General features: G+C 49.1%; 1 protein-coding gene across 2 annotated transcripts in view; it reads left to right on the top strand.

Moving 5' to 3' along the window:
- Positions 1-25,857, top strand: part of LOC112112167 (endothelin receptor type B-like) — a 31,255-nt gene extending 5,398 nt beyond the window's left edge. The window contains exons 2-8 of one of the 2 annotated variants that reach the window (XM_024207951.2): positions 1,284-1,821; positions 15,193-15,305; positions 16,914-17,118; positions 19,600-19,749; positions 21,775-21,908; positions 22,442-22,550; positions 24,786-25,857. In XM_024207951.2, the coding sequence (XP_024063719.1) occupies positions 1,327-1,821; positions 15,193-15,305; positions 16,914-17,118; positions 19,600-19,749; positions 21,775-21,908; positions 22,442-22,550; positions 24,786-24,935 (1,356 nt within the window). In that variant the 5' untranslated portion in view covers positions 1,284-1,326 and the 3' untranslated portion in view covers positions 24,936-25,857. The remainder of the gene's footprint in view (positions 1-1,283; positions 1,822-15,192; positions 15,306-16,913; positions 17,119-19,599; positions 19,750-21,774; positions 21,909-22,441; positions 22,551-24,785) is intronic. The other variant, XM_024207954.2, reaches the window with a different exon arrangement.
- The last annotated feature ends 284 nt before the right edge of the window (positions 25,858-26,141 follow it).

The raw sequence follows: 26,141 nt of genomic DNA, 5'->3' as shown, positions 1-26,141 counted from the left end.
CTCAGACTCACAGCATTCAATCTGGTTTTGTTCTGAGAGCAATAGGACATAGAATTCTTAACAGGAGACTGGCCTATTCTGCATTGGTTCTTGTAACAATGATAGCCCTTAGCTAGCAAATTTCAACCACAGATCTCAGAGTACCTTATAAGTGAGGGCATTAGTTACATTTTACAGACAGGGAAACTGAGTCACTGATGGGTGAAGTGACTTGACTGAGGTCAGACAGCCAATCAGTGGCTGAGCCTGACTGTTAAGCCTTCACCGGGCCAGGCTGAGAAGAAACATCTGTTTGTATTTCACACACTGAAGACGCTTTGTATCAAACACATCCCAAAGTGCTCTACAGACTATATGAAGCACTCTGCCCACCACTTCAATGCAGCAACCTCGAGAGGGAATTTTCTGGGAAAATTTACAGTGCAATTAAAAAGCCACTTTTCTTCAGAAAAGTGTTATGACATAACATTTTAAATCAACTGCAGTAATTACCTGGTTTGGAAGTGAACCCAGACCTGGGGTTCACACCCTTACACCTGTGACAAGTGCCATGGGATTTTCACTGACCACATTACTGGTTCATACTTCATCTGATATATTGCACCGCCTGTGGCACAGTGCAGCACACAGCTGTTAGCCCATTCCTGGTCTGAAGTGAAGAATGCCAACTGCAATACTGAATCAACACCACCACTTGAAATAAAACCAATGTTTGTTGTTGACAGCAGACCTCAAAGTACAATATAGCTCCATGTAACCAGTCTCTGGACTACTCATGATCCATTTAATCAATGTGCATCATGTATTGTCTCCCTAAGTCTTTGGGAAGATAGGACTTCTATTGTACTGAGCAAACTGGCCCCGGTTAACTTGGCTCTCTTGAGATCTCAGCTTAAGGTGATATAGCTGCAATACACAAAAGAAATAATTTTAGAAGGGGAATAAGGATTGGGCAGTGCCTGAGGGGCAAAGGCTTTTTGCTGAAATACTGAATTAAAGGATTTCAGACACAGCAGCATTTTTTGTATTTAAGATATTTAAAGAGGTTAATCCATGTTAGATTCAGTGACTCCGATTCAAGGGCGTCTACTGCTCTGAGGGTGGACTGGCTCCAAAGCCATCGAAGTCAGTGGAAAGACTTCCACTGACTACACTGGACTTTTGGTCAGGCCCTATGAGAATAATGACAGTGGGGTTTCTTTGCTGATTCATCATTCAATTCCTCAATTTCATCATGCTTCACCTTCCCTCATAACTGTTTTCCCCCCATTCCTTCTCTGCAGGAGAAGCCAAGACTCAAACAGACATTCATACTGCTGCAAGCAAATGCACATAGGAATCTGGCTGGGGTTTGGTGTTCCATCCTCAATGGCTAGAATCCCAACTTCTGTAGTACTAGCCATTTGCCTGATTTGCCTCTTCTCAAGCGTCTGCAGTCAGACCCCGAGGAACATCAAGGAGAGCACGATTCCATTGAAGGTTCTACACCAGGAGCAGGTTTACAGTCTTGTCCAATCGAGCTTGTTCCAGGATGTCAGAGCCTCCTCCAACCAGTCGAATGACACCCCTGGGAATGCCCAGTCAGAGCTACCTCTGCCCACTATGTGCATAAAGCCTGCTGAAATCAGACACATCTTCAAGTACATCAATACCATCGTGTCCTGCACCATCTTCATGGTGGGCATCATCGGCAACTCCACCCTGCTGAGGATCATTTACAAGAACAAATGCATGAGGAATGGGCCCAATGTCCTCATTGCTAGCTTGGCTCTTGGGGACCTTCTCTACATCCTCATAGCTCTTCCCATCAATGTGTACAAGGTAGGCACCATGGGGCACTAATAATCTTGCCATCTGGGTAGGTGGCAAGGGGGATTTCACCCTCCCACATTACAGTGCTCAGATCCTACCATGATGAATACCTGGACAGATAACACTGGTTTGGGTGGCCAATGCACACCAAGAGATATGATAACTGTATACAAGTATCTGAAGCAACTGTCAGAGAACCACTGTGCCAGTGGAGAAGGCATTGGGTGGGGACCCAAGAAACTTGGGTTCTCTTCTTAGGTCTGCCACTGACCTACTATGGGCAAGTCACTAAAGTCTGAGCCTCCGTTGTCCTTATCTATCTTGGGAGTAAATTCTTTGGCAGGGAATGTCTCTCCCTACAGACAGGGCTTAGCACAATACAGTCATGGCCAAGACCTGGAAATGCTATTAGAGCAATGAGTGCCACCTGGTGCAGAGATGGATTCTAGGGTGGTGAAGGGAGACAATGAAATTATTTGAAGAAACAGACAGTTAGGCCACATATCAGATGGGAGGTTGATTGGACCAATGAACAATCTCTCCAGGGAAGAGGTAAAAATTACTCAGCACCAGACTGGAGAACAATTCTGTACTGACCAGGAGGCAGACTAGCCTACTAGCCAAAGCAAAGACTGCTGTACTGGGGCACTAGGGCACACACACTCACCCACCGGGTGGCAGGTGGAGAGAAGCAGAGGAAAAGAGATAGGGAGGGGAAGGGGCAGATGCACCCAAAGCAGGGACCTCTAGACATTGGGAGAACTTTCTTCTCTTCTGCCTGGACTGTCTCTGCCCTGTGCTAATCGGCTCTTGGCTTCAGCCCTCTCCTTCCCCTCCCTCACAATCTCTGCACCTCAGCTTCTCACCACACGTGCCCATCTTACCTCTTCTCTGCCCTGTCCCCTCACCCCCTTCTCTTCAGTGGCCCCTCTCCTTCACTTCTCTTTCCATTTAGCTGATTCACGCCTATGGAAAAGTACCTAAAAACAAAACAGTAAGACTACCATGCCATTTGCTGCCATCTCAATCACTCTTGCTGGCATGTTCTACTCCTTCCCTCACCCCATTCTATCTGCTCTGTTTAGACTGTGAGCTCTTTGGGGGCAGGGAATGTCTGCTACTCAGTGTTTGCACAGCACCTAGCACAACGGAGCCCCACTCTTGGTTGGCTGTTAGGCACTGACAAAATAAACCTGGTTAATAATAATTAGCAAGAGGTGACAAATCCTCAGGTTTCCTGTGGGTCCTGGAGGTCTATGGGATGAAGTGAATATCCTATGTGTCCTGCTGCAGAGGGAGAGTCACGAAACCTGAGATTTGTTCCCAACTCTGTACAATTGTGGTCATATCACTTCCCCTCTCCATGCCTTAGTATCCCCATTGATAAAATCTTTAAGTGCAAAGGTAGATAAGCGTTACTGAGCAAAATGGATAGAGCATGCCAAGTGTCATTACTGAGCAGGAAGGAGTGTTCTGAGATAAAGGGGAGTGAGAGTGTATATCCTTCAATTAATGTGATGCTCTTCTAAATCACTATTTCCATAGATTCCAAGGCCAGCAGGGACCATTGTGACCATCTAGTCTGACCCCCTGTATAACACAGCCTAGAGAACTGCCCCACAATGTGTGTGTATGTTATACAACTGTGCACTGAGCAACTGCAGGATGTGTTCTTAAGCCCTGCAGTGGTGCTGGAACAACTTTTATAGTGGGGGTACTGAAGGCGGAAGCCATATACACCGCTACCTCGATATAACACGACCCGATATAACATGAATTCGGATATAACGCGGAAAAGCAGCGCTCCGGGGGGGCGGGGCTGCGCACTCCGGTGGATCAAAGCAAGTTCGATATAACGCAGTTTCACATATAACGCGGTAAGATTTTTTGGCTCCCGAGGACAGTGTTATATCGAGGTAGAGGTGTATTTGGGTTGTTATTACCACTTCAAGACGGGGTGCGGCAGCACGCCAGGAGCCCTAGTCCCAGCATCTCTCTCCCTGGAGAGAGAGAATAACCTGGGATCCAATAACTCAGTTTATTCCTGCTGAGTAAAATTTTTAGCATCCTTCTTCATTTAAAAATACCTATCAAGGTTGGAGTCATTTTTGAATCTCCTCCATATAATGAGCTGGACGTGTCAGACAGAAAAACTCAGAGGCAAATATGAATGGCAGCAAATTCAAGGGTAGGTAAACACACACAGTTTGAATCAACCAACCCTTTGGGGTAGAACTCACCTGTGCACACTTAAACATCGAACAGCTTGCAAGGGAGAGCAAGTGATAGAGCACGCTTATCTGCAGTACAGCAAGGACCTCTAATGTGAGTGAGAAGATGTCCTCTTCTGTGAGCACAGGGGATTTTCAAGTGCAGGTTTGACAAATAGCTGTCAGGGATGGTCTAGGTTTATTTAATCCTGCCTCAGTGCAGGGGAGATGGACAAAAGAAGCCTCTTGAGGTACCTTTTATACTTGGCTGGTGCCCCTGGACCCATACATGTTTGCTTTCAAGGAGGCTCTGGAGAAATTGCTCCAGTATTATGATGTCTATTATCTCCCCTGCACTTCAGGTGTCCAGTCATAGCCAACGGGTTGCCCAGTCTGTCCATTTTTGTGCAATGGCTCAGGACTGCACACCCCCAGTCCATCTAACAGCATGAAATTTTGTCTATATTTTTTGCCCAACAGGCCAACCCTGGCCAGGACGGCCACCTTCACTGTATCATAGTCCCAAGGCCTGTCCTTCATTCAGGGCCATATAGGCCGCCTGGGTGCCTGACAAGTAGGGTGCCACTCAGAGGGCCCATGATCTCTTAGCCCATCTGGCTCCCATTGCTACTCTCTTGAGTAGCGGGCATCCAGAAGTGGAATAAGATGGGCTGATGATGATTGCACTGCATTAGGAGAGTTCTGTGGGTTAGGGAAGCCTGGCATTGTTCTGCACTGGCACCGCTCTGTGGGCAAGGCTAGAAGAGCAGGGGCCGTCTCAGCGCCGAACTGAGATATGCTGAGGAAGCCAGGTGGGGTTCCAGAACTCAAACAAATGGCGCTGCTGCAAATGGGGAACACTGGCAGAGTTTTGTGGGTGGTGGGAATGGGTTAGCAAAAAGGGGGTGCAGCTCAGGGACTGCAGTGCTCATGTTGAGGAAGAAACTTCTGTTGGAGTTCAGCTTCTGTTCTTTCCAATGCTTTAGTGAGCACAACTACAAACTCACTCTTCTGCAGCAAGGCCAGAGGGGGCTTTGTATGTGGGCAGATGTTATAAACCAGGCTGATCTGGGCTTAATCTGGGTTTGGGTGGGAAACCTCCCAGAAAAGAACACACTCGTTTTGTGCCACAAACAGCAGTTCCCTTACATTTCCTGCAGCAGCACTGATCCAGCTCTATGCACACCTCACACCCCAATTTAGGACTGATTTTAATAGCGATTCTTTTCTTTTTCAAAAAGAAAAATCAGAGATCTAATGTGTTATGTTAATACACAGCTACAGCTGCGATTTAAACCCTGGTGAGTAGGGAAGGGAATGTTTTTGTCATGATCAGGGCTTGTGGGGCATAACTCAGGACTCTTCTTTTAGTTTTTAAACAAAGTGATAAATTTTTTTTCCTTCCCTTTAATGGCTGGCCAGCCCATTGGAAAGCCTGGCCACTGGGTTTGCACTCTGAGGAGTATTTATTATCAACTAACAGTGATAATTTAGTAGTAGTAGAAATAATTATATAGCAGCATTTTATTTTATTTCTGCAATGCAACCCAAAGACCCTTTTCCCAAAGAGCTTATGGTCTAAAATTATAGTGGTAGCACAGTGAGGAAATACCCCATCAGCACATGGGTGTGAGGGGGAAGAGGGAAGCCAGAGGGAAAGCTTTGAATGCATGTATTCTCTTGGTTAATAATCCTGACCCAAAGCCCACTGAATTCAATAGGAGTCTTTCCCTTGCTGTAAGTGACTTTGAATCAGGCCCCATGGACAGGAGATTGGCAGAGTGGCAAGAGGGAAGAATGGTTTGAGGAAAGATTTGAGCCGGATGCTGGCAGGTGGTAATGAGATGAGGTGGGTTGTGGGTAGTGTGACAAAGCTCTGTCCTTGTCTCCGTGGGTCTCGCATTTCCTGGTGGATTTCGCTAGCCTCAGAGGCTCACTGTGACCCTCCACATAGCCCTTCTCTCTCTAGAGGCAGGCGTCACAGCCTACTGAGCCATTTTCATCATAAGCCAGCGAGGGAGGTGAGGAGAAGCTATCCTCCCTTGCACAGTCTCTGTTGTCTCTCAGTCTCAGGTGACTAATCAGGGGGGCAAAGGGGGAAGCCTGGGCCCACCCTCTACTCCAGGCTCCAGCCCAGGGACCCTAATAGTATCAGCTATGGTAGCTGACCTTTTAGAAACAGGACGTGTACAATTCCCTGGGCTACTTCCCTACAGCAGCCCCCACTTCCTCAAGCTTCATTTCACCCTTACCTCAGGGTTTCCTTCCTTGTGCCTAATATGGTGTGTACTTCTCAGTCTCTCCAACAGCACAACTTCCTCCCACAGCTCCTGACATGCACACCTCCCTGACTAACTAGTTTCAGCCAGCCCCTGATTGGCTTCAGGTGTCCCAATCAACCTAGCTGTCTCCACTGCTTTCTGGAAGGATCTTAATTGGCCCCAGGTGTCTTGATTAACCTGGAGCAACTGCCATTTAGTTACCACGGTAACCGGGATTTCTTTAGCCTGGGGCTAACATACCTGTTTCTCACTACTTTCCTATAGCCATCTGACCTTGCCCCATCACATATCCCCTCCTCTGCTCAACACCATAGAGTTGGGCAACTTGGGACGCCAGGCAGTGTGCTCATGACAGACCATCAGCGTTGCTGTGGTGGCATCCAGCCCCTGTGCCGTATGCGGAACTGGATCAGTTGAAGGGATAAGAACCACCTGGTGACCCTTGCGTTCTTTTCCTTATTCCGCTGCATCCACTGAAGGGGTGCATGGTCCATCACAAGAGTAAATCGCCGGCCTAAGAGGTAATAACGTAGTGTCTCCATGGCCCATTTGACAGCAAGGCATTCTCTCTCGACTACTGCGTATTTCTGTTCTCTTGGGAGCAGCTTTCTGCTTAGGTAGAGGATCAGGTGTTCCTCTTCTCCCACCATTTGCAACAGAACTGCCCCCAACCCCACCTCGGAAGCGTCTGTTTGTAAAATAAATTCCTTGTTAAAGTCCAGGGCTATGAGTTCGGGGTCATTACAAAGGGCCATCCAAAGGTCTGTGAACGCCCCCTCTGCTGCGTCGGTCCACTTCACCATGTCTGGACTGCGGGCCTTTACCAGGTCTCTTAGGGGACTTGCCCTAGTGGCAAAATGGGGAATAAAACATTGGTAATAGCCTACCAGGCCTAGGAATGCGTGGACCTGCTTCTTTCGGGTCGGCTGGGGCCAGTTTTGAATCGCCTCTAGCTTATTCGTTTGGGGCTTCACTATGCCCCTTCCTACAATATACCCCAGGTACCTAGCCTCGGCTAGCCCTATGGTGCATTTAGTGGGATTAGCGGGGAGGCCAGCCAGTCTTAAGGTGCTCAGTACTGCCTCAACTTTCTCCAAGTGGGTTCCCCAGTCTGGCATATGGATTATAACATCTAGGTACGCGGCAGCATAACTAGTATGGGGGCGCAGCAGTTTATCCATGAGGCGCTGGAATGTGGCTGGGGCCCCATGTAACCCGAAAGGGAGGACAGTGTACTGGAATAGTCTGTCCGGGGTGGAGAACACGGTCTTTTCTTCAGCTTCTTTGGTCAGGGGAATCTGCCAATCAGGGGAATCTGCCAATACCCTTTTGTCAGATCCAGTGTAGACAAGAATCAGGCACTACCCAGTTGATCAACCAGTTCGTCAATGCATGGTATGGTATGCATCGAATTGGGATACTTCATTCAGTCAGCGAAAGTCATTACAGAATCTCATGGTACCATCAGGTTTAGGCACTAGAACGATTGGACTGGACCATTGACTATAAGATTCTTCAATAACCCCTAATTCTAACATTTTCTTTACTTCGGCCTTGATTTCTTCTCTTTTGGCTGCTGGGATTTGGTAGGGTCTCAATGCTACCTTGGCTCCAGGGATCGTGCGAATATGATGTTAGGTCTCAGTCGTCCACCCAGTTTTGTAGAGAACACATCTCGGTTGCGATTAATCATGTTGGCTGCCTCGATCTTTTGGATCAGCGTCAAGTTGGGTGATATCCTCACTTGCTTGTGTAAGTTATCCTCCTGGGGAAGGGTCTCCTGTGTGACTAAGCATGCCTCTCGATCGTGCCAAAGTTTTAGAAGATTGATGTGGTAAATTTGCTCTGGTTTCCTGCGGCCCAGCTGCCGCACCTTATAGTTCATGTCTCCCACAGCTTCAATCACTTCATAGGGTCCCTGCCACCGGGCCAACAGTTTACTTTCTGCTGTGGGCACCAGGACCATCACTCGATCCCCTGGTTGGAACCGTTGAAGCTTTGCTTAGTGGTTATAATGGGTCGTTGGGTCTCCTGTGCTTTCTCCAAGCGTTCCTGTACAATGGGCGTAACTCGGGCTATCCGATCCCTCATCTGCAGTACATGCTCGACTATGTTCGATTTGGCTCCTCTTCCTAGGCTTCTCTGGCTATATCCAATATGCCCCAGGGGTGGCGCCCGTATAGTAGGTCGAACGGAGAGAAACCCGTGGAGGCTTGCGGGACCTCCCAGATTGCGAACATGAGGTACAGCAATAGGATATTCCAATCTTTCCCATCCCGGCTCACCACTTTCCTGATCATGGCTTTAGGGTCCTACTGAACCTTTCCACAAGGCTGTTTGCAGGTGGTATACAGAGGTTCGTAGGGCTTAGACGTGGAGCAATGAACAGAGTTCTTTCATTAACTTGGACACGAAAGGTGTCCCTTGATCCGTCAATATCTCCTTGGGTAGCCCAACCCAGACAAAGATCTGTACTAGCTCCTTAGCTATTGTCTTGGAAGCCATGTTGGGTAGGAGGACAGCTTCCGGGTACCTGGTTGCATAGTCCAGTACAACAAGCACATGTTGGTTGCCCCGAGCTGTTTTCTCTAGGGGCCCTACCAGATCCATGGCTATGCGTTCAAATGGTACCTCTATTATTGGAAGAGGTATCAAAGGGGCCTGCAAGTGCAGGCGAGGGCTATGTAGCTGACACTCCGGACAAGAAGTGCAGTATCGCCGGACATCTTCGTGTACTCCTGGCCAGAAGAACCTCCGCAGGATCCGTGCCTGGGTTTTCTCTACCCCTCGGTGTCCTCCAAATAGGTGACTGTGGGCGAGGCTCAATAGGGCTTTTTGATGTTTTCATGGCACCAGAAGTTGCTGTATCTCTTGCTCCTGCATTTGCACCACCCAGTACAGGAGATATACTCACTATAAAGTAAGGTCCTGGACCCCGGACCTTCCCATCCACGGGTATCCCGTCTATCTTGGCCACCTCTTTCCTGGCGTTATCATATCTGGGGTCCTCCACCTGCTCCCGCCCAAAAGTCTCTTTCCCAGGACTAACCTGCCTGAGCTCCCAGGGGCCCGCTTCTGCTTTTTCAAATGGCTCACCACCGTCACGGCTGGGGCCAGCCTCTGGCTCACCTTCTGTGGTGGTAGTTTCTCTGTTGGCTGTTCGTGTCCATCTGCCTACTAGGGCGGTCTTCTGGCCCTGGGTCAGGATCCGGGTTCCCAAGGCTTTTGCGGCCTTCCTCACTTTTTTGGTCTTCCAGGTCCTTCGGGGGGCTGAGAACAGATCCTGAGAAATCTCAGCGAACATCGGGGGTTGACATTCCCCCGACGATGAGTCACTGCCCTCAGGGTCCCCACCTCCCTTCAGCCTCTCCGGGGAAGTAAATTATCAAACCCTGGATAGTCCCTCCCAATAACTACAGGATATGGGAGTTTAGGAACTACGCCTACTGTCACCTCAATGGGGTTCCTCTGAACTTTTATTTCCACCAGGATGGTGGGGTAATGGCTCACGGCCCCCTGCACACACGTCACTGCTATGTGTTTGGCTTGTAGCAGCTGGCTACTTTTTACCAGCATACCCGATACAAGGGTGATAGCACTCCCAGAGTCCACAAGCACTGTAATCTCTGCTCCGTTTATCTTCACCGGCTTGGTGTAGTTATGCGGGGCTAATGCGACGCATGCAAGGTGGATAAGGGAGCACAGGACCTCCCAATCCCCCCAAGTTACATTGCATAGGCTTCTCGGTGCTGGGACACTGTGCTGCTATGTGTCCCCATTCCCCACATGCATAACATCTATAATTGCTTCTAATCACTCCCCTATCATGGGAGTTAGGGTGGTTTGTCCCAGGGTTCCCCCCACTCAGGCCAATCCCTTCCTTCTGGGGTCCCTGCTGGTTTTCACCCCCCCCCTTCTTCCACCTAGGACTCCCTTCCAGGGTTGGGTTCGGGTGCTTGCTCTGAAAAGGGCTTTCCTTGGGTAGTCGGGGTCAATTCCCTAGCTGTCATCCATCTTTATACCAGCGTGATCATCTCATCATAGGTGAACGGATCATTCTGGCCTACCCATTTGCAGAGATCTGGTGGCAGTCCACGCATGAAATGATCCATGACTAGGGTCTCCAAAATCTTGTCCAGGCTGCACGCCTCGGGCTGTAACCACTTCCGCATGAGGTCGAATAGCTGGGACCTCGGGGGTTTGTTCTCCTGGTATTTCCACTCATGGAACCTCTGGGCCCGTACCGCTGCCATCACCCCTGACCGTGCTAGGATCTCTGCCTTTAGCCGGAGATAGTCAATGGCGTCCGTGGCAGGCAGGTCAAAGTAGGTCTTCTGGGCCTCTCCGCACAAAAAAGGGGCGAGAATGCTGGATCACTGCTCCTGGGGCCACGCCTCACGCTGAGCAGTCCTCTCAAATGAGAGGAGATATGCCTCTACGGCATCTTCTGATGTCATCTTTGGCAGACAACCAGTGGCCCTCAGGGTTCGCATCCCGTCGGACCCCCGGCCTGGGTGGTGAGGATCTTCAGCTGGTCCACTACCTCTCGCAAGAGGGCACGATCTTGGGTTGCCTGGCCCATCAATAATTGATTGGTTTCCTGCTGTAGCCGCATAGACTCCTGTTGTACCATTGCCTGAGCCCGGGTGGCCTCCTGCAGGGCTGCCATGGCTTGTACCAGAGCTCTTACCACCTCCTCAATTGTGGTAAAAGCAAACAAACAAACCAAAACAAAAAAAATCCAAATCCCCAGTGCATTTTTTTTTAAAACCTCTTTCTTCCGCCACGCTGTGAACAATGATCCCACCCCAACACCAGTTGTGACAAAGCTCTGTCCTTGTCTCCGTGGGTCCCACATTTCCTGGCAGATTTTGCTAGCCTCAGAGATTAACTGTGACCCTCCACATAGCCCTTCTCTCTCTCTAGAGGCAGGGGTCACAGCCTACTGAGCCATTTTCATCATAAGCCAGGGAGGGAGGTGAGGAGAAGCTATCCTCCCTTGCACAGTCTCTGTTGTCTCTCAGTCTCAGTGATTAATCAGGGGGGCAAAGGGGGAAGCCTGGGCCCACCCTCTACTCCAGGCTCCAGCCCAGGGACCCTAATAGTATCAGCTATAGTAGCTGACCTTTTAGAAACAGGACATGGACAATTCCCTGGGCTACTTTCCTACAGCAGCCCCCACTTCCTCAAGCTTCATTTCACCCTTACCTCAGGGTCTCCTTCCTTGTGCCTAATATGGTGTGTACTTCTCAGTCTCTCCAACAGCACAACTTCCTCCCACAGCTCCTGACATGCACACCTCCCTGACTAACTGGGAGGCTTTTAACTAGTTTCAGCCAGCCCCTGATTGGCTTCAGGTGTCCCAATCAACTTAGCTGTCTCCACTGCTTTCTGGAAGGATCTTAATTGGCCCCAGGTGTCTTGATTAACCTGGACTAACTGCCATTTGGTTACCATGGTAACAGGGATTTCTTTAGCCTGGGGCTAACATACCTGTTTCTCACTACTTTCCTATAGCCATCTGACCATGCCCCATCACAGTAGCTAGGCTTCCAGAAAAGGGACTGTAGCAGGGTGGACACCCGCTCCAGCCCTGAAGGGCTTGAAATCAGCCCTGAAAGAGGGCTGCAGGGATAAAAGCTGGGCTGACTGGGGAAGCGGCCGCAGCTGGGCCACACCCCAACCAGGCCACAGCTGGCCTGTATAAGAGGCTGTGAGCCAGGAACTCAGCACTCTCTTTCTCTCTGAATGCAGAGAGAGAAGGGCCTGGCTGTAGGGAGGTTATCCAGGTATCTGGAGTGGAACTGGGGAGCTCTAGCCTAGGAAAGCCCTAGGCTGCAGGCCTGGTAAGGCAGGGGGCAGTCCATGGGTAGGCAGAGGCAGCAGGTCTGAACCCCTTTGCCTGTGATGAGTGGCCTATACTGCAGTCTGCCCCAGTGAATGGGGGCTAGATGGAGACTGGACAGTAGCCAAGACTGAGGTGAAGTGGGGATAGTGGGTGGGGGTTCCTCTGGGAGGGGGAGACCCAGAGCTGTGGGGGTACTGCTAGGGGGCAGCACCCAGTTAAAGGGGCACCAGGGTCCTGGGAGGGACATGGGGGCCAGAAGTGGTAGTGGCCTGCAGAGGGTGCTCTAAGGCTGGGAGAGCTAATTCCTGAGACAACCGGCAGGAGGCGCCGCAGGGGTGAGTCCACAGTGCTACAGGGACTGCCAGAGGGGTAGGGGGAAAGGAGCAGCACACAAGGCCCCAATGGGAGACAAAGGGAAATAACAGGTGTTACAATACTAGATAAAGCAACAGAGGGTCCTGTGGCACCTTTAAGACTAACAGAAGTATTGGGAGCATAAGCTTTCGTGGGTAAGAACCTCACTTCTTCAGATGCAAGGGAAGTGAGGTTCTTATCCACGAAAGCTTATGCTCCAATACATCTGTTAGTCTTAAAGGTGCCACAGGACCCTCTGTTGCTTTTTACAGATTCAGACTAACATGGCTACCCCTCTGATACTTAATACTAGATAAAGTTATCCCAGTTTGCTGAGCATCATGCCTTCCATTCTGTTCTATTCAGATTCTTATACCACCCTCATCACTGCAATAGCTGAGCACTTCCAGGAGCCCATTAAGCAGCCTAACAAACTCCTTTCTCTCCTGCTGTCATTGTGTGTGCTGTGAAGTGGTTTGTGTTGATATGGTTTTGGTTTTGCATTTTAAAATGTCCATGCTGCTCTGCATTCGTATTAGACAGCAGGTCAGAGTGCACCTGGCACTTGCAACAAAAGGGGGAGGGGAGGTTTGGGGATGGCTCTTAGTTCCTGGGGGAGCTCATTGCATAGGCTTGGACTGGCCCCCAGGAAAACTCTGACTCTTGCACAGATGAGCTTTATGTTCCAATATGCCTGAGGAGCACAGGTGTCAGTTTATAATATGGACTCTCCTACCAGATTATTAACTCCACTGACATCTCTCTAGGTGCGTATCTCGCCTTCATCTCCATAGTATCCAAGCATCACATAATCATAATGCATGTCAACCTTCACAATACCCTTTTTATAGGTGGGGAACTGATAGATTAAGTGGCTGCTCCAAAGCCCATTGAAGACAATGGATCAGGCCCTAAGGGTATGTCTATGCTGCATCTGAGGGCTAGTCTACACTAGAATCGCTACAGTGGCACAGCTGTCGTGCTGCTAGTGCAGATGCTCTATGCCGATGGGAGAGAGCTCTCCCATTGGCAAAATAAATCCACCTGTGCAAAAGGCAGTAGCTATGCCAGTGGGAGAAGCTTTCTCCCGCTGACATAGCACTGTCCACACCAGTGCTTAGATCAGAATAATTTACATTGCTCAGGGGGATTGCTTTGTCAAACCCCTGAGCATGATCAGTTATACCGACATAAGCACTAGTGTTACAAGCCCTCCGAGCGAGCCTCCTAGCCTGACACCATAGATGTTTGCTGGTGGAGATTGGGCTGGCACATTAAAAACAACTGCAGAGATGTTTCGGTTCAGGCTGGAGCTCAGGCTCTCAAGCCTACCTCAACCCCTAAGCACTTATATCCGCGGGAGCAAGGTTGTAGTGTGGACACTGACATAGTTATGTCAACATAAGCTGCCTTACGTCAACCTAACTCTGTAGTGTCTTAATGTAATGTTGCATTGTTCCTTTTTTGCACATGTGTGTATAATTGAATTATCCTAATGTACAGCAATACAATTGTTTCAGTATAATCCTGAGTCAACAAGCCCCATAGCTGGATTTCAAATGGTGATGTTAAATTATAAATTAACTTAACAACTTAGCATGAGTACGCTATCCTGCCCAATTAGAGACGGTGTTCTTAGTAAACTCAATGGGGCAAATTAAGCCCTGGTATAATGTCATTGGGTTCAATGGGATGAATTTGAGCCAGTATGTTTGAGTAAAATGAATCCTCTCTAATCGTAGAACAACTTATTATTTTTAAACCTTTATGGGTGGCTACCTAGGGCCAACCCAGGTTGCCTTACTCAAGTAAGGGTTTCCATTGAAGTCAAGTGGGTAAAGTGGAACAGAATACAAGACTATAAACCGGTTAGTTTATTCTCTAATGACCAAATCCTGATCTCAGTCAAGTTTAATTAGGATCTGATCCTAAATATTTCCTTGCTGTTCCTTGTCTGAGTCTGTTCAGTGACTTCAGAAACGCTGAAGGGTGCTCTGTCAATTAGAGCCCTCCGCAAGTTGGCCATTTTTATGCTTTTAGGCCTTGATCCTCAAAAGTATTTAGACACCTAAACTCCCATTGATTCCAGTGGGAGTCAGGGACCTAAATGCCTCTGAGGATCTGGGCCTCAGTCTCATGCAATAAACTACTGGCCAAAGCAGCTAGTGCTGCACAGAGGAGTTGGTGTTGAGATCTACATTTAGATGAACAGTTACTTCAAGTTTGGATACAAGGCTGATCCGGGCTGGGCTGGAATCTGATGGCACTGAAATTCAGCAGCTGTTCTTGTGAGATTTCAGCAGCAGCTAAAGATGAGCCCCTGGCAAATGTGAGCCCAGCCCAGAACCCAACTGCCAGGGGGGCTTCAGGCCCATAGGGGTCAAAGTTAAATTCTGTACCTCTCAAAAAATGCCAGTGTTTGGGTTCACATATTGGCTTCTGGACCACCCCTCAGCACAATAAACCCTCCTCCTAAAAGTGTGCTTGTGGGAGAGGACTCATTCCCAGTGTGACAAACCATTTTACAACTCCATGCTCACACAGCCCAAGAAAGGTCACCCCGAATCCCAGCGGAGGTAACATCCAAGTGTTTCATAGCGTCCTCCCCTTTCCATGAAGGGAACAACCTGATCCAAAAACCCTGACAGGGCCTGTTAATCATGTGCGTCTTCGTCCTCTTTCTCAGCTATTGGCAGAAGACTGGCCATTCGGCGTCCAGGTGTGCAAGCTGGTTCCATTCATTCAGAAGGCATCTGTGGGCATCACTGTCCTCAGCCTCTGTGCACTCAGCATAGACAGGTAATGAACCTGTTGTCACCACCATGTTCTGCAACCAGGTCAATTTAATCACAGCGCAGCCCTTTGCTGTCCTCGAGGCAGCCGATTGAAGAGTGGACTCACTGCTGGTGTGCTCCCTCATGTCTGGGGATGGCATGGCTGGCTCTCCTCTAGCTCCCCCTGCAGAAAGCTGCTCCGGCCCTGCCATGGTTGGCCAGCCAGGTCACATTTAGTGCCCCTTCCCTCCCCCCCCCACTTGGGGGTAAAAAAAGAATCCAATAAACTAAACTCCAATCAACAAACACTTCGCCCTGACCTGGGCTCTGCAGGGCTGTCCTCGGGCTCTCAGGCAGAGCGACACCTAGTGCTTTCTCCCTGGCTCCAAACTCAATTGTCCTTCTCCCCCTTGTGGCAGGGGGTTCCTGCCCCACTGGTCCTGGAGGGCAGGGGAACTCAGGCCTGCCCTCTGCTCCAGGTTCCAGGCCAGGCACCCTGTGGTGAGCAGCTGAGCTCTGCTCCCTCAGACTCCACGCTGCCTCCCTGGACTTCTTCCTACCTTGGCCCTTCCCACAGCCCCTCCCTGGGCTGCCTGTGCACCTGCCTCTCTCTAGGCCCCTCCTCCGCTCTCCAGCATGCAGAGACGGACTGCAGGGCTGTTCACCCCTCTCCCTACAGACCTGGCTTCCCCCTGGATGCCCACCACCCATCTCTGCCCCCAGCTGGACTTCACCTCCCACCCTCCTGGTGCCACCAGGGACGCTATTTGCTCTCGGTTTCCAGTTAACTCTTTCATTACTGGGGGGGGGGCATACCCCCTCACATAGCCACAGTGCAGCCCACTGGTCCCACGTGGTCCCTGCTTCCCCTTGAGCCAAATTCAGAGAAGATGCTTAACATGCTGTGAGACTCATTCAGACCCTCTGACGCCCACTGATGCCCAGCGCAGTGGGGTAACTGATATGCAGGGGAGATGGAAGATGCTCTAAGTCTAAGGCAGGGTTGGGGCTTCTCAGCCCTCCAGCAGTTGCTTTTCTTGCGACTCTGCTCCCTGGACCCTTCCGTGTGTGAGCATGACCGCGCATGGCCTGCACTTGCCACCTTACAGCACAGCATGGTCCTGTGTGTGTTCTGCCTCAGCTTCCCCCCAGTGCCCTGTGACCTACCCAGCTGTAATAGCAGCCTTGCCCTCCAGTCAACTGAGCCCAAAGCACCTGCTGCAAAATAAAGCTCAAAAGGTACAAGACAACAAACTCTTTCACCAGCCAGGCTGCACCTCCAGGTCTTGCTCCTGTAAGTAATGACCAGGCATGCACAGTGACTCTACACCTCTCAGACACATAGTTCAGATTCAGCCACTGTCTTCTTGGCTCAGTCCTTCCTGCCAGCAACCCATTCTTGCCAGCCAGGCCCTAGCTGAACATCTGGAAGGAGCTGATTGTTTGCATTCTTTCCAGGCCCCAACTGGATTTCCCCCTCTTTCAGACCAAACCCAGCACCGGTCCAGAGGGGGTGGCTTCCTGAGACCAAGGCTTGCCTTAGCTCTTTCCAGCAGGGGATGGGGCTCTCACCCTGTCACAGTGAATTGCAGCGTGTGAAATGAAGGCAGTAACATCCTGTTGTGTCCGGCAGGTACAGGGCGGTGGCCTCCTGGAGCCGGATCCAGGGCATAGGGATCCCCATGTGGAAGGCAGTCGAGGTGATGCTGATCTGGGCTGTGGCTATCATCCTGGCCGTCCCTGAAGCCATTGCCTTCGACATGGTGGAGCTGAACTATCGTGAGCAGATGCTCTGGGTCTGCATGCTGTCCTCCGAACAGAACTCCAGATTCACCCTGGTGCGTACTCCACCCCTGTTTTAGTGAGGAGGAGGAGGAGGCACTCCCCTTCTGGTGCTCACTCCCAGCATGCAGATGGGAATGGATGGTGCACAGCCCCTCAGTGCCAGCGAGGTGATAACAGTACTGGGCAAAGCTCCAAAGGGAGTGGGATCACATGTGTATCCAAGCTGCAAATTGCAGGGTGGAGGTTGGATATGGAGCTTTGGTTCAGCCCATTGTGGAGCCAGAAGCCAGGTGGGATCTCGATCTAGAACCACATCTTCCATCTCCCCTGCGATGGTATTGATGTACTTGAAGATGTGTCTGATTTCAGCAGGCTTTATGCACATAGTGGGCAGAGGTAGCTCTGACTGGGCATTTTGAAATGAAGTAATTATGAAGAGAAAATCAAAACATTTTGAAAATAACCAAACAAAATGTTTTGATTAGGGTTTTATTTGAGGGTTTGTCTGTGGGTTTTTTGACAGAAACAATTTGGTGAAATCCGCACAAATTTGCAAAATGTTTCAGTGTCACTGAATTTTGCCCAGCTCTGAGTCCTGGTGAGGGTCACAGGCCCTATACTGAATGCATGGGGCATAGTCCAGTCCAGTTCCCTTCACTTTTAGTTTGCCTTAAGATGTTTACATTCGTCTGCGCTCTCCACTCATCTGGTTTCATCCAGAAGCAAAAGGATCCCCAAATCATTAGGGATGTTGCTCTTATAGCATTTCAAACCCAGGAGAAATCACTGTTTCACTGGATGATGGGAGAAATTGCACTCTCAGCAAGTTCACGGATGACACTAAGCTGGGGGCAGAGGTAGATACGCTGGAGGGTAGGGATAGGGTCCAGAGTGACCTAGAAAAATTGGAGGATTGGGCCAAAAGAAATCTGATGAGGTTCAACAAGGACAAGTGCAGAGTCCTGCACTTCGGAAGGAAGAATCCCATTCACTGCTACAGGCTGGGGACCGACTGGCTAAGCAGCAGTTCTGCAGAAAAGGACCTGGAGATTGCAGTGGACGAGAAGCTGGATATGAGTCATCAGTGTGCCCTTGTTGCCAAGAAGGCTAACAGCATATTGGGCTCTATTAGTAGGAGCATTGCCAGCAGATCGAGGGAAATGATTATTCCTCTCTATTCAGCACGGGTGAGGCCACACCTGGAGTATTGCGTCCAGTTTTGGCCCCCCCACTACAGAAGGGATGTGGACAAATTGGAGAGAGTCCAGCAGAGGGCAATGAAAATGATTAGGGGGCTGGGGCACATGACTTAACGAGGAGAGGCTGAGGGAACTGGGGTTATTTAGTCTGCAGAAGAGAAGAGTGAGGGGGGATTTGATAGCAGCCTTCAACTACCTGAAGGGGGGTTCCAAAGAGGATGGAGCTCGGCTGTTCTCAGTGGTGGCAGATGACAGAACAAGAAGCAATGGTCTCAAGTTGCAGTGGGAGAGATCTAGGTTGGATATTAGGAAACACTATTTCACTAGGAGAGTGGTGAAGCACTGGAATGGGTTACCTAGGTAGGTGGTGGAATCTCCATCCTTAGAGGTTTTTAAGGCCCAGCTTGACAAAGCCCTGGCTGGAATTATTTAGTTGGTGTTGGTCCTGCTTTGAGCAGGAGGTTGGACTAGATGACCTCCTGAGGTCTCTTCCAACCCTGATATTCTATGATTCTATGAGTACAAGGAACCTCAAAAGACAGCCTGATTTCTACATAGGCTCCCAGACTGAGAGTCTGGGGTTAGAGAAGGATCTGAATCCAACCCTTGATCTGAGCACCATCAGACAAACCCTCAAATAAAACCCTAATCAAAACATTTTGTTTGGTTATTTTCAAAATGTTTTGATTTTCTCTTCATAATTACTTCATTTCAAAATGTCCTTCAATTTTATTTTTAAAAAATTAAATGTTAAGAAAACCTCAAAATCAAATAGAAACATTTTGTTCCCCCCAAAATGCATTGTTTTGGCCATTTCAGAATGGTCAGTGCACCAAAAACTTTTGCACTGCTTTATCATGACTAACATTATGGATGTTTACCTGCAGAGACAAGAAGTGTAGAACTGAGCTGACCCTCCATTTACTTTTTACTACGGCTTTACAGAGCTGATATCATAGTATCTGGGGATAGAAAAAATCCCCAATGAAGCATCAAAATGTATCCCCTTCCAGGACAGGATAGAGCTCTGCATGACATTTTGAGTTGTGATTGCTTCCTGACTCTGGGTGCTGTATATGATCTGCAGGAATAAGAAAGAGGTGCTATTGGAAGGCATATTAAACAGATATAAGCCATTCTCTAACTATTTTGGATTAGGAGACCTAATGTAAACATAATCTGACATCTGCCTAATGCAAGGATTCTTGCACCTTCCCCTGAAGCATCTGCCAGGGGACCTTGTAAAAGCCAGGACACTGGGTTAGATGGAGCCTGGTTCTGCCCCTGGCAGGTTATTCCTGTTTCCTATTCATGTCCTTTCTGTTTTGTGTGTAGTTCTACAGGGATGTGAAGGACTGGTGGCTTTTTGGCTTCTATTTCTGCCTGCCTCTGGCATGCACCGGTGTCTTCTATACCCTCATGTCCTGCGAGATGCTGAGCAAGAGGAACGGCATGAGAATTGCCTTCAATGACCACATGAAGCGGGTGAGGGGATCCAGCCTTCTGCCAGGCACCCCACAGAGAGAGGATAGAGCTGCAGCACAAGAGACCATATATTGGCCCTAGTCCACAGTGGGTGTGAAGTCCATGGAGAAGGACAAGTCAGTGGAGTTATGGAAATTGACACCAGTGGAGGCCTGGGGCCTCTAGCTCTGTACAGCTCATCTCTCAGTTTTGTAGAGTTTAAGGCCAGAAAGTTCATCAGCTCATCTAGTCTGGCCTCCTGTGTATGACAGGCCACCACATTGCACCCAGATATCCCTATGCTAAGCCCATTGACTTTAGTTAGACTAAAGAATTTCCTCAGGTGACTAAACTGTTGTGCACCATGGGAAGGGAACAGGAGGGACCAAGGTGCCATCAGTGCCCAAGACCCCGTGTGATGGCAGGGCATTGACTAGGTGAGACATGCCCAGATGATCCCAGCAGGTAAACCATGCCCCATGTTGCAAAGGAAGATGAACCCCTCCCTTCAGGGTCCCTGCCAGTCTGAGCTGGGGGAAATGCCCCTCTTCTGCCCAGTGGTGAGTGTTGCCAGAGCATCTGGTACAACTCCAAGCACTAGCATTAAGGCTGCAAAACAGTTTGACTTTTAATGCATTATGCTTAATTATATTCCAGTAGTGGGTAAAGGCCAATGGCAATCAGGGTCCCTTTGTGCTAGGTGTGGCACATACCCCCAAGTGCCAGTCCCTGCCCTGAAAAGTTTACAGTCTAAATAAACAAACCAGGCAAGGGGAGCAGAAAGGGTGGATTATTATCTCCATTGGACAGAAGAGGCAGGGAGCCCAGAGCTTCACATGAGGTTTAATGCACCTAACGCTCATTGAGGAGCTGGGACTTAGTCCTTTGGTCTAAGATGTCTTGATCTCCACCTCCTTATGCCACAGTGGCTCCCCTGTTCCCTGTTACATTCCAGGGCCACCCAGCCAATAGCTACAAATACCAGTACAAGAGCAATCATGCGGTGTTAGGTTAGGTCTCCAGCCCAGTCTGGCCCAATCTGACTGTTTTGGGGAAGCCAAGGCTTCCCTGTGTATTTATTATACCTGGGTTATAAATAGTCCTCTTTGCCTGTTGTTTAAAGAAATGTTGTACAGGCAGTCCTCGGACTTACGACACAATTGGTTCCTGAAAATTGTGTCGTAAGTCGAAATGTTGTAACTGGAACTGCAATACACTTCATTGCGGGACCAAGCATCGTAAAATCAAAACCAATTGCCACAAGTTGAATCGGGGTCAATTCAGAAACATCGTAAGTGCTGTTCATCGTAAGTCGAATGTGGTAAAGTTGAGGACTGCCTGTATTACCGCAGCAGCTGCACATTGCCAGTGGAGATGTCACTATGTTAGTGGGCAGAAGGGCTGGCTCTGGTAGCCTCGTTGTGTGTTCACATCTTCTAATAGCTGCCCAATGAGGCAGCACAGCAGACTCACTGCACTAGGAGAGGCTGGTGCTTAGCCTCCTGGCTTGCTTCTGATGTAAACTCCTCTGTCTTTGGCTATGCGAAGGTGAGTAAGGGAGACCTCATGCCTCAGCAGTGAAGGCTCTTGTAGGCCTCACCTCCCCTGCTGGTTCAAGCTCACTGCAGGCCTGATCCAAAGCCCACTAAAGTCAATGGGAGTCTTTCCACTGAATTCAGCATGCTTGGGTCAGGTCCTTTGAGTGTTCACTAATGCAAACATTGCTGACTCTGGCTGACCATAGAGTCCCTAGTCCCCACCAGTATTGTACTGCTTGTACTGTGCCACCTGACTCCTCACAGCCCCTCTGATCATGCAGTCATGTAAATTTCAGTGCTGCTGGAGGCATGTAAGGATTTAAGGGGGTCTCCAGCCCTTATCAGTGCTGTGCAATGATCATTCTGAGTGAGCACTAAATGCTGCTGGATGTGCCTAGGGATTTAAAGGTCCTCTACAAGGGTTGTGCTAGTGGTGCTCTGCTCCCCTCCTTGGTCAGGCTCACTCTGAGTGTGCACTCACCCACACTTCTTCACTTGTGCGTCTTAGCGCCGGGAGGTTGCCAAGACAGTGTTCTGCCTGGTGGTGATCTTCGCTCTCTGCTGGCTGCCTCTCCACCTGAGTAGGATCCTGAAGAAGACCATCTATGACCAGACCGACCCCAACAGATGTGAATTGCTGAGGTGAGGACAACGAGAAAAAGACCCCCACTTCTGTACTGTGCTTCAGTCTTGTGATCGCAGCGATATTAATACTGGACTCTGATTCCAGGCTGCTGTTGACTGTGTAATTGTCTCTGGAACTTCAGTCACTGGTTTGTTTGTTTGTTTTTATTTGCTCAATTTCAAGGTGAGGTATCCTTTTAATAGCCACAGAAAGGTGTGGGGTGCAGATATTCCAGTGAGGTCCCAGTATGGCTATGGTAGGTGGGCAGGGAGCTGCTGTTATCAAAGAGCAGTGCACATGTTTTGAGCTTATGGAAAGCAGGATGATCGAGGTAATCAGATGTTATGCTTCCACGCATGAGCTGGTCACTGCAGGGGTCAGGAAACAAATATTTCCCTCATGTCAGAGCATTGCACAATTGACTAGGTGTGGTAGGGGATTGTTTTGCTTTCCTTTGAAGTTCCAGTCACTGCTTCTTTACAGAAGCAGGACAGTGGGCTAGACAGACCACACCAAGTACACCATCATTCTCTCTCCTCTCCACCCCCAGTTTCCTCCTGGTGATGGACTACTTTGGTATCAACATGGCCTCCCTGAATTCCTGCATCAATCCTATAGCTCTCTACTTCGTCAGCCGGAAATTCAAGAACTGCTTTCAGGTGAGAGACAAACGCAGCTTGCTCAGACTTGCTGCATGTGCCATGTGCCTGCTGTGGAGGCTCCTGAAGATGTCTCAGCTAGCAGGAGCATGAAGCAGGGTGTGGGCTGAGCTTTGGGGGGTGTTTATCATTGTATTACAGAAGAACCTAGAGGTCCCAGGCAAGACTGGGAACCAATTTTGCTGGGCAGGGTACATACACATAGTGAGAGATAGGACCTGCCCTGCAGAGTTTACAGTTGAAAAAAATGAAACAGAGAAAGAGAAACTGAGGCACAGAGCGGGGAAGTGACTTGGCCAATGGCACCAACTGGCAGAGTCAGGAATAGAATCTAGGTCTCCTGACTCCCACTCATGTGCACTGTCTAGTAGTCCTTAGAGGATGAATCCTTAGGAAACACTATTTCACTAGGAGGGTGGTGAAGCACTGGAATGCGTTACCTAGGGAGGTGGTGGAATCTCCTTCCTTAGAGGTTTTTAAGGCCCGGCTTGACAGAGCCCTGGCTGGGATGATTTAGTTGGGAATTGGTCCTACTTTGAGCAGGGGGTTGGACTAGATGACCTCCTGAGGTCCCTTCCAACCCTGATATTCTATGATTCTATTCTATGATAATTCCCATTTGAGGAGGGACCAAAATCAAACGAATTCTCCCTAGCATCTCCCCAGTGACCTATTTTTATGATGGCTCAAAGGGTCTCCATTTTGGTTACTGATGGTCTCACTCCCATCACATGCTGCTCTCAGCAGGGCTGTGAAGTGGAGCAGAGGGGTTCGATCTGGAGCCAGCAACAACTGATGCTCCCTGCAACACGAGCAGCAGCAGCGCACCATGCACTTGCAGGAAGCATTGAAATGTGACCTAAAGCACATGGGGAAACAGTCAAGTTTTACTTCTGGGGGAATTCTGCGCACAATATTTTAAAAGTCTGTAAATTTTATTTGTCAAAGTAATGCAATATAATCATGACAGTTTCAATTATTTTGGTATTTTTTTTAAACTACAATACAATGGATGGAGAATGGGAGTGGGGGGTGCATTAGAGGAAATCCCCAAACTTCCTAGTCTAATAGTAACGTAGCTAGGTTTGACCCTTTATTTCTAGCTATTAGTCAACAAATCTATGCAGCCATATGCTCAGTGTTGCATTGTAGGCAACTGAAGAGCAAGTGAGGGCTGGGGAATCAAACTCACAATTTATATTGGCTATTGACCATCTCCAAAAAGGTCAGCACCAAACAGGTAATGGAGCACATTTTGATAGGAATTTTTTTCAGTCCAAAAATTTAGACCAATTCTAACCACTAAAGCACCATAAGCATTTGTAAGGCCATACTGTCCTTTACACCACTATGGCAATATAAAGGAGCCTTAAAACTTTTACACCTGTTTTATATTCCTGGGGAAATTCACAAAGACAATGGGAACAATTCACTAAGCAGGCAGGCTGCTACATTCTGCTCTGCCCCATGCCTACCTCCTCAGAAACACCCCAAAGCCCTGCCTCTCCATACCGGACATGCCGCAATAGCGAGCAAGAGGGACAGAGTGTCTCTCTCTCATGCACATCTGCACAGCCCCCCACCCCACCTCAACCCAGCGGTGATTTCTCTACCAGCTGCTCTGGACGGCCAAACCAACCTGCCTGCACTGCAGGGGAGGGACGCATGACCGCTCTTGTGGGCTTCCCTTTACTTCCCCGTCAGAAGTCATTTTTCTGCAGGGAAGCAAAGAAATCTGCGGGGGACATGAATTCTGCGCATGTGCAGTGATGCAGAATTCCCCCCAGGAGTAAAGTTTAAACTTTGTCTTCCCCTGGCCCAGCAGTCAAAGCAAATGGCTCCCAGACAATGCATGGGCTGAGATCCCTTCACACAAAGGGTGCTGTGGTCTTCAGTGCTTACAGTGCCTGCAAGAGCTCTGCTTTATGCTGTACTTTGTTCCAAATGGCTGTACTTAACAACAAGAGCATCACAATGCCCCGACCAGACTCTGTCTGTGAAGCTCAGCATTAAGGGCATGGCCCCTAAGACCACAGGGTCACCAAACAATTTCAAAGTATGATAAATTGAAATCTGTTTCCAGATAATTTATTTCCAGATAATATATGTATATATTCTCCCAGGCCAAGACCCTGCCAATCACTTACCCACAAGACCACCCTTCCTTTCAACAGTAATAGGGGATATTTCACCATAGTCCCAGCTCCTAACCTCTTTCTCTGTATCTCTTTCCAGTCCTGTCTGTGCTGCTGGTGCCAGAGACCAGCCTTGAGCAGCGCACCAACGGATGATAAGGGGTCTGTTGGGAAGTGGAAAGCCAACGGGCAGGAATTGGGGCTGGACCGAAGCAGCTCCCACCTGAGTAATAAGTACAGCTCTTCCTAAAGAACCATAAATCAATTGGAGAGCTCAACGCAAGAGCTGAAAGGAGCCATCCATCCCACTCACAGTCATTTCCTGGCTGGCTCTGAGTCACTTGCTTTCCTTTCACAGATCCATTGGAAAAAGCAGCAGCACTTCACTTACCATTGAACCAGTCACTGCCGGGGGCCTTGGAACCTCACTTCTCATCTGTTCCTTTATAATCATCTTTTTTGTTTTCCTCAAAGGACCTTTTGGGTTTTAAATCCTGCTGGAGAAGCTGAGTGACCCAGTGCTATCTGTCTCCAGACCACCAGATGGGGGGGATGGTGCTGTGGGTGACGTCACGTTTAAACTGACAAGGGACATCACTGGTGGAGGTCAATTCTGATCCTCCAAGCTGATACATTAAGAAGCTAAGGTGAAACCAAAGCAGCTGCATCACAGGCCCATAGCCTTCCCCTCTTTGCTGCTGGGACACAATTACTGGGGGTGAAATTCACCCTGGACAGCCAGCCAGCAGAAGTCCAAGGCACCATTTAAGCCCTGTTTAAGCCAAGAGGGTGCCTAGGAATTGCGCTGCCCTCTGCCCAGGGGTGAATTTCACCCTGCATGTCTATAGTGTAACAACACAGTGGTGTATATAGAATAGAGCTGCTTAGGGGATGTTATATTCTTAGTAGAAATGGGGTTAAGAAAATGTTCCTTTTTTGAAATTGTAGCATACAAAGAAATGGGCTGCTGTAGCTTCTCCCCTCTCCTTTCCAGCAGCTCCTTCACAGTGAGAGCTGTGTCTGGTCATGTTGGTGTTTGTAAAGGCAAGCACAGGAATGGCAGCCTTGGCTAGAGTCAACATGGGCCAAAACCAGGCACTGTTGGCTGTCATCCACCACTCAACTCTGCCAACTTGTCCTTAATTGCTATCTGCAGCACCCCATGTTGCTCCGGTCCTCTTCTGAACAGGAAAGATCAGCTCTGCTGGGGTTGTGCTATGAACAGATGCCAGCAAGCTCACTGCACATGTCACCTAAGTTAGGAGATGAATTAGAAGTGAAAGGGAACCCTTGATCACTACTGGGTCTGAACAATGCTGGCTGCGTACCTAGCTACAGGAACACTGTACCACATAAATTCATAGAGTCTAAGGCCAGAGAGGCCTGCTAGATCATCTGTCTAATCTCCTATATATCACAGGCCAGAAAATGTCATCCAGTTCCTCCTGGCTTGAGC

The sequence above is a fragment of the Terrapene carolina genome, unplaced genomic scaffold, assembly GCF_002925995.2.
Source record: "Terrapene carolina triunguis isolate 2854851 unplaced genomic scaffold, T_m_triunguis-2.0 Scaffold583, whole genome shotgun sequence".
NCBI lineage: Eukaryota > Metazoa > Chordata > Testudines > Emydidae > Terrapene > Terrapene triunguis.
The sequence above is the reverse complement of the archived record's forward strand: the minus strand, read 5'-3'. Positions and strand labels throughout refer to the sequence as shown.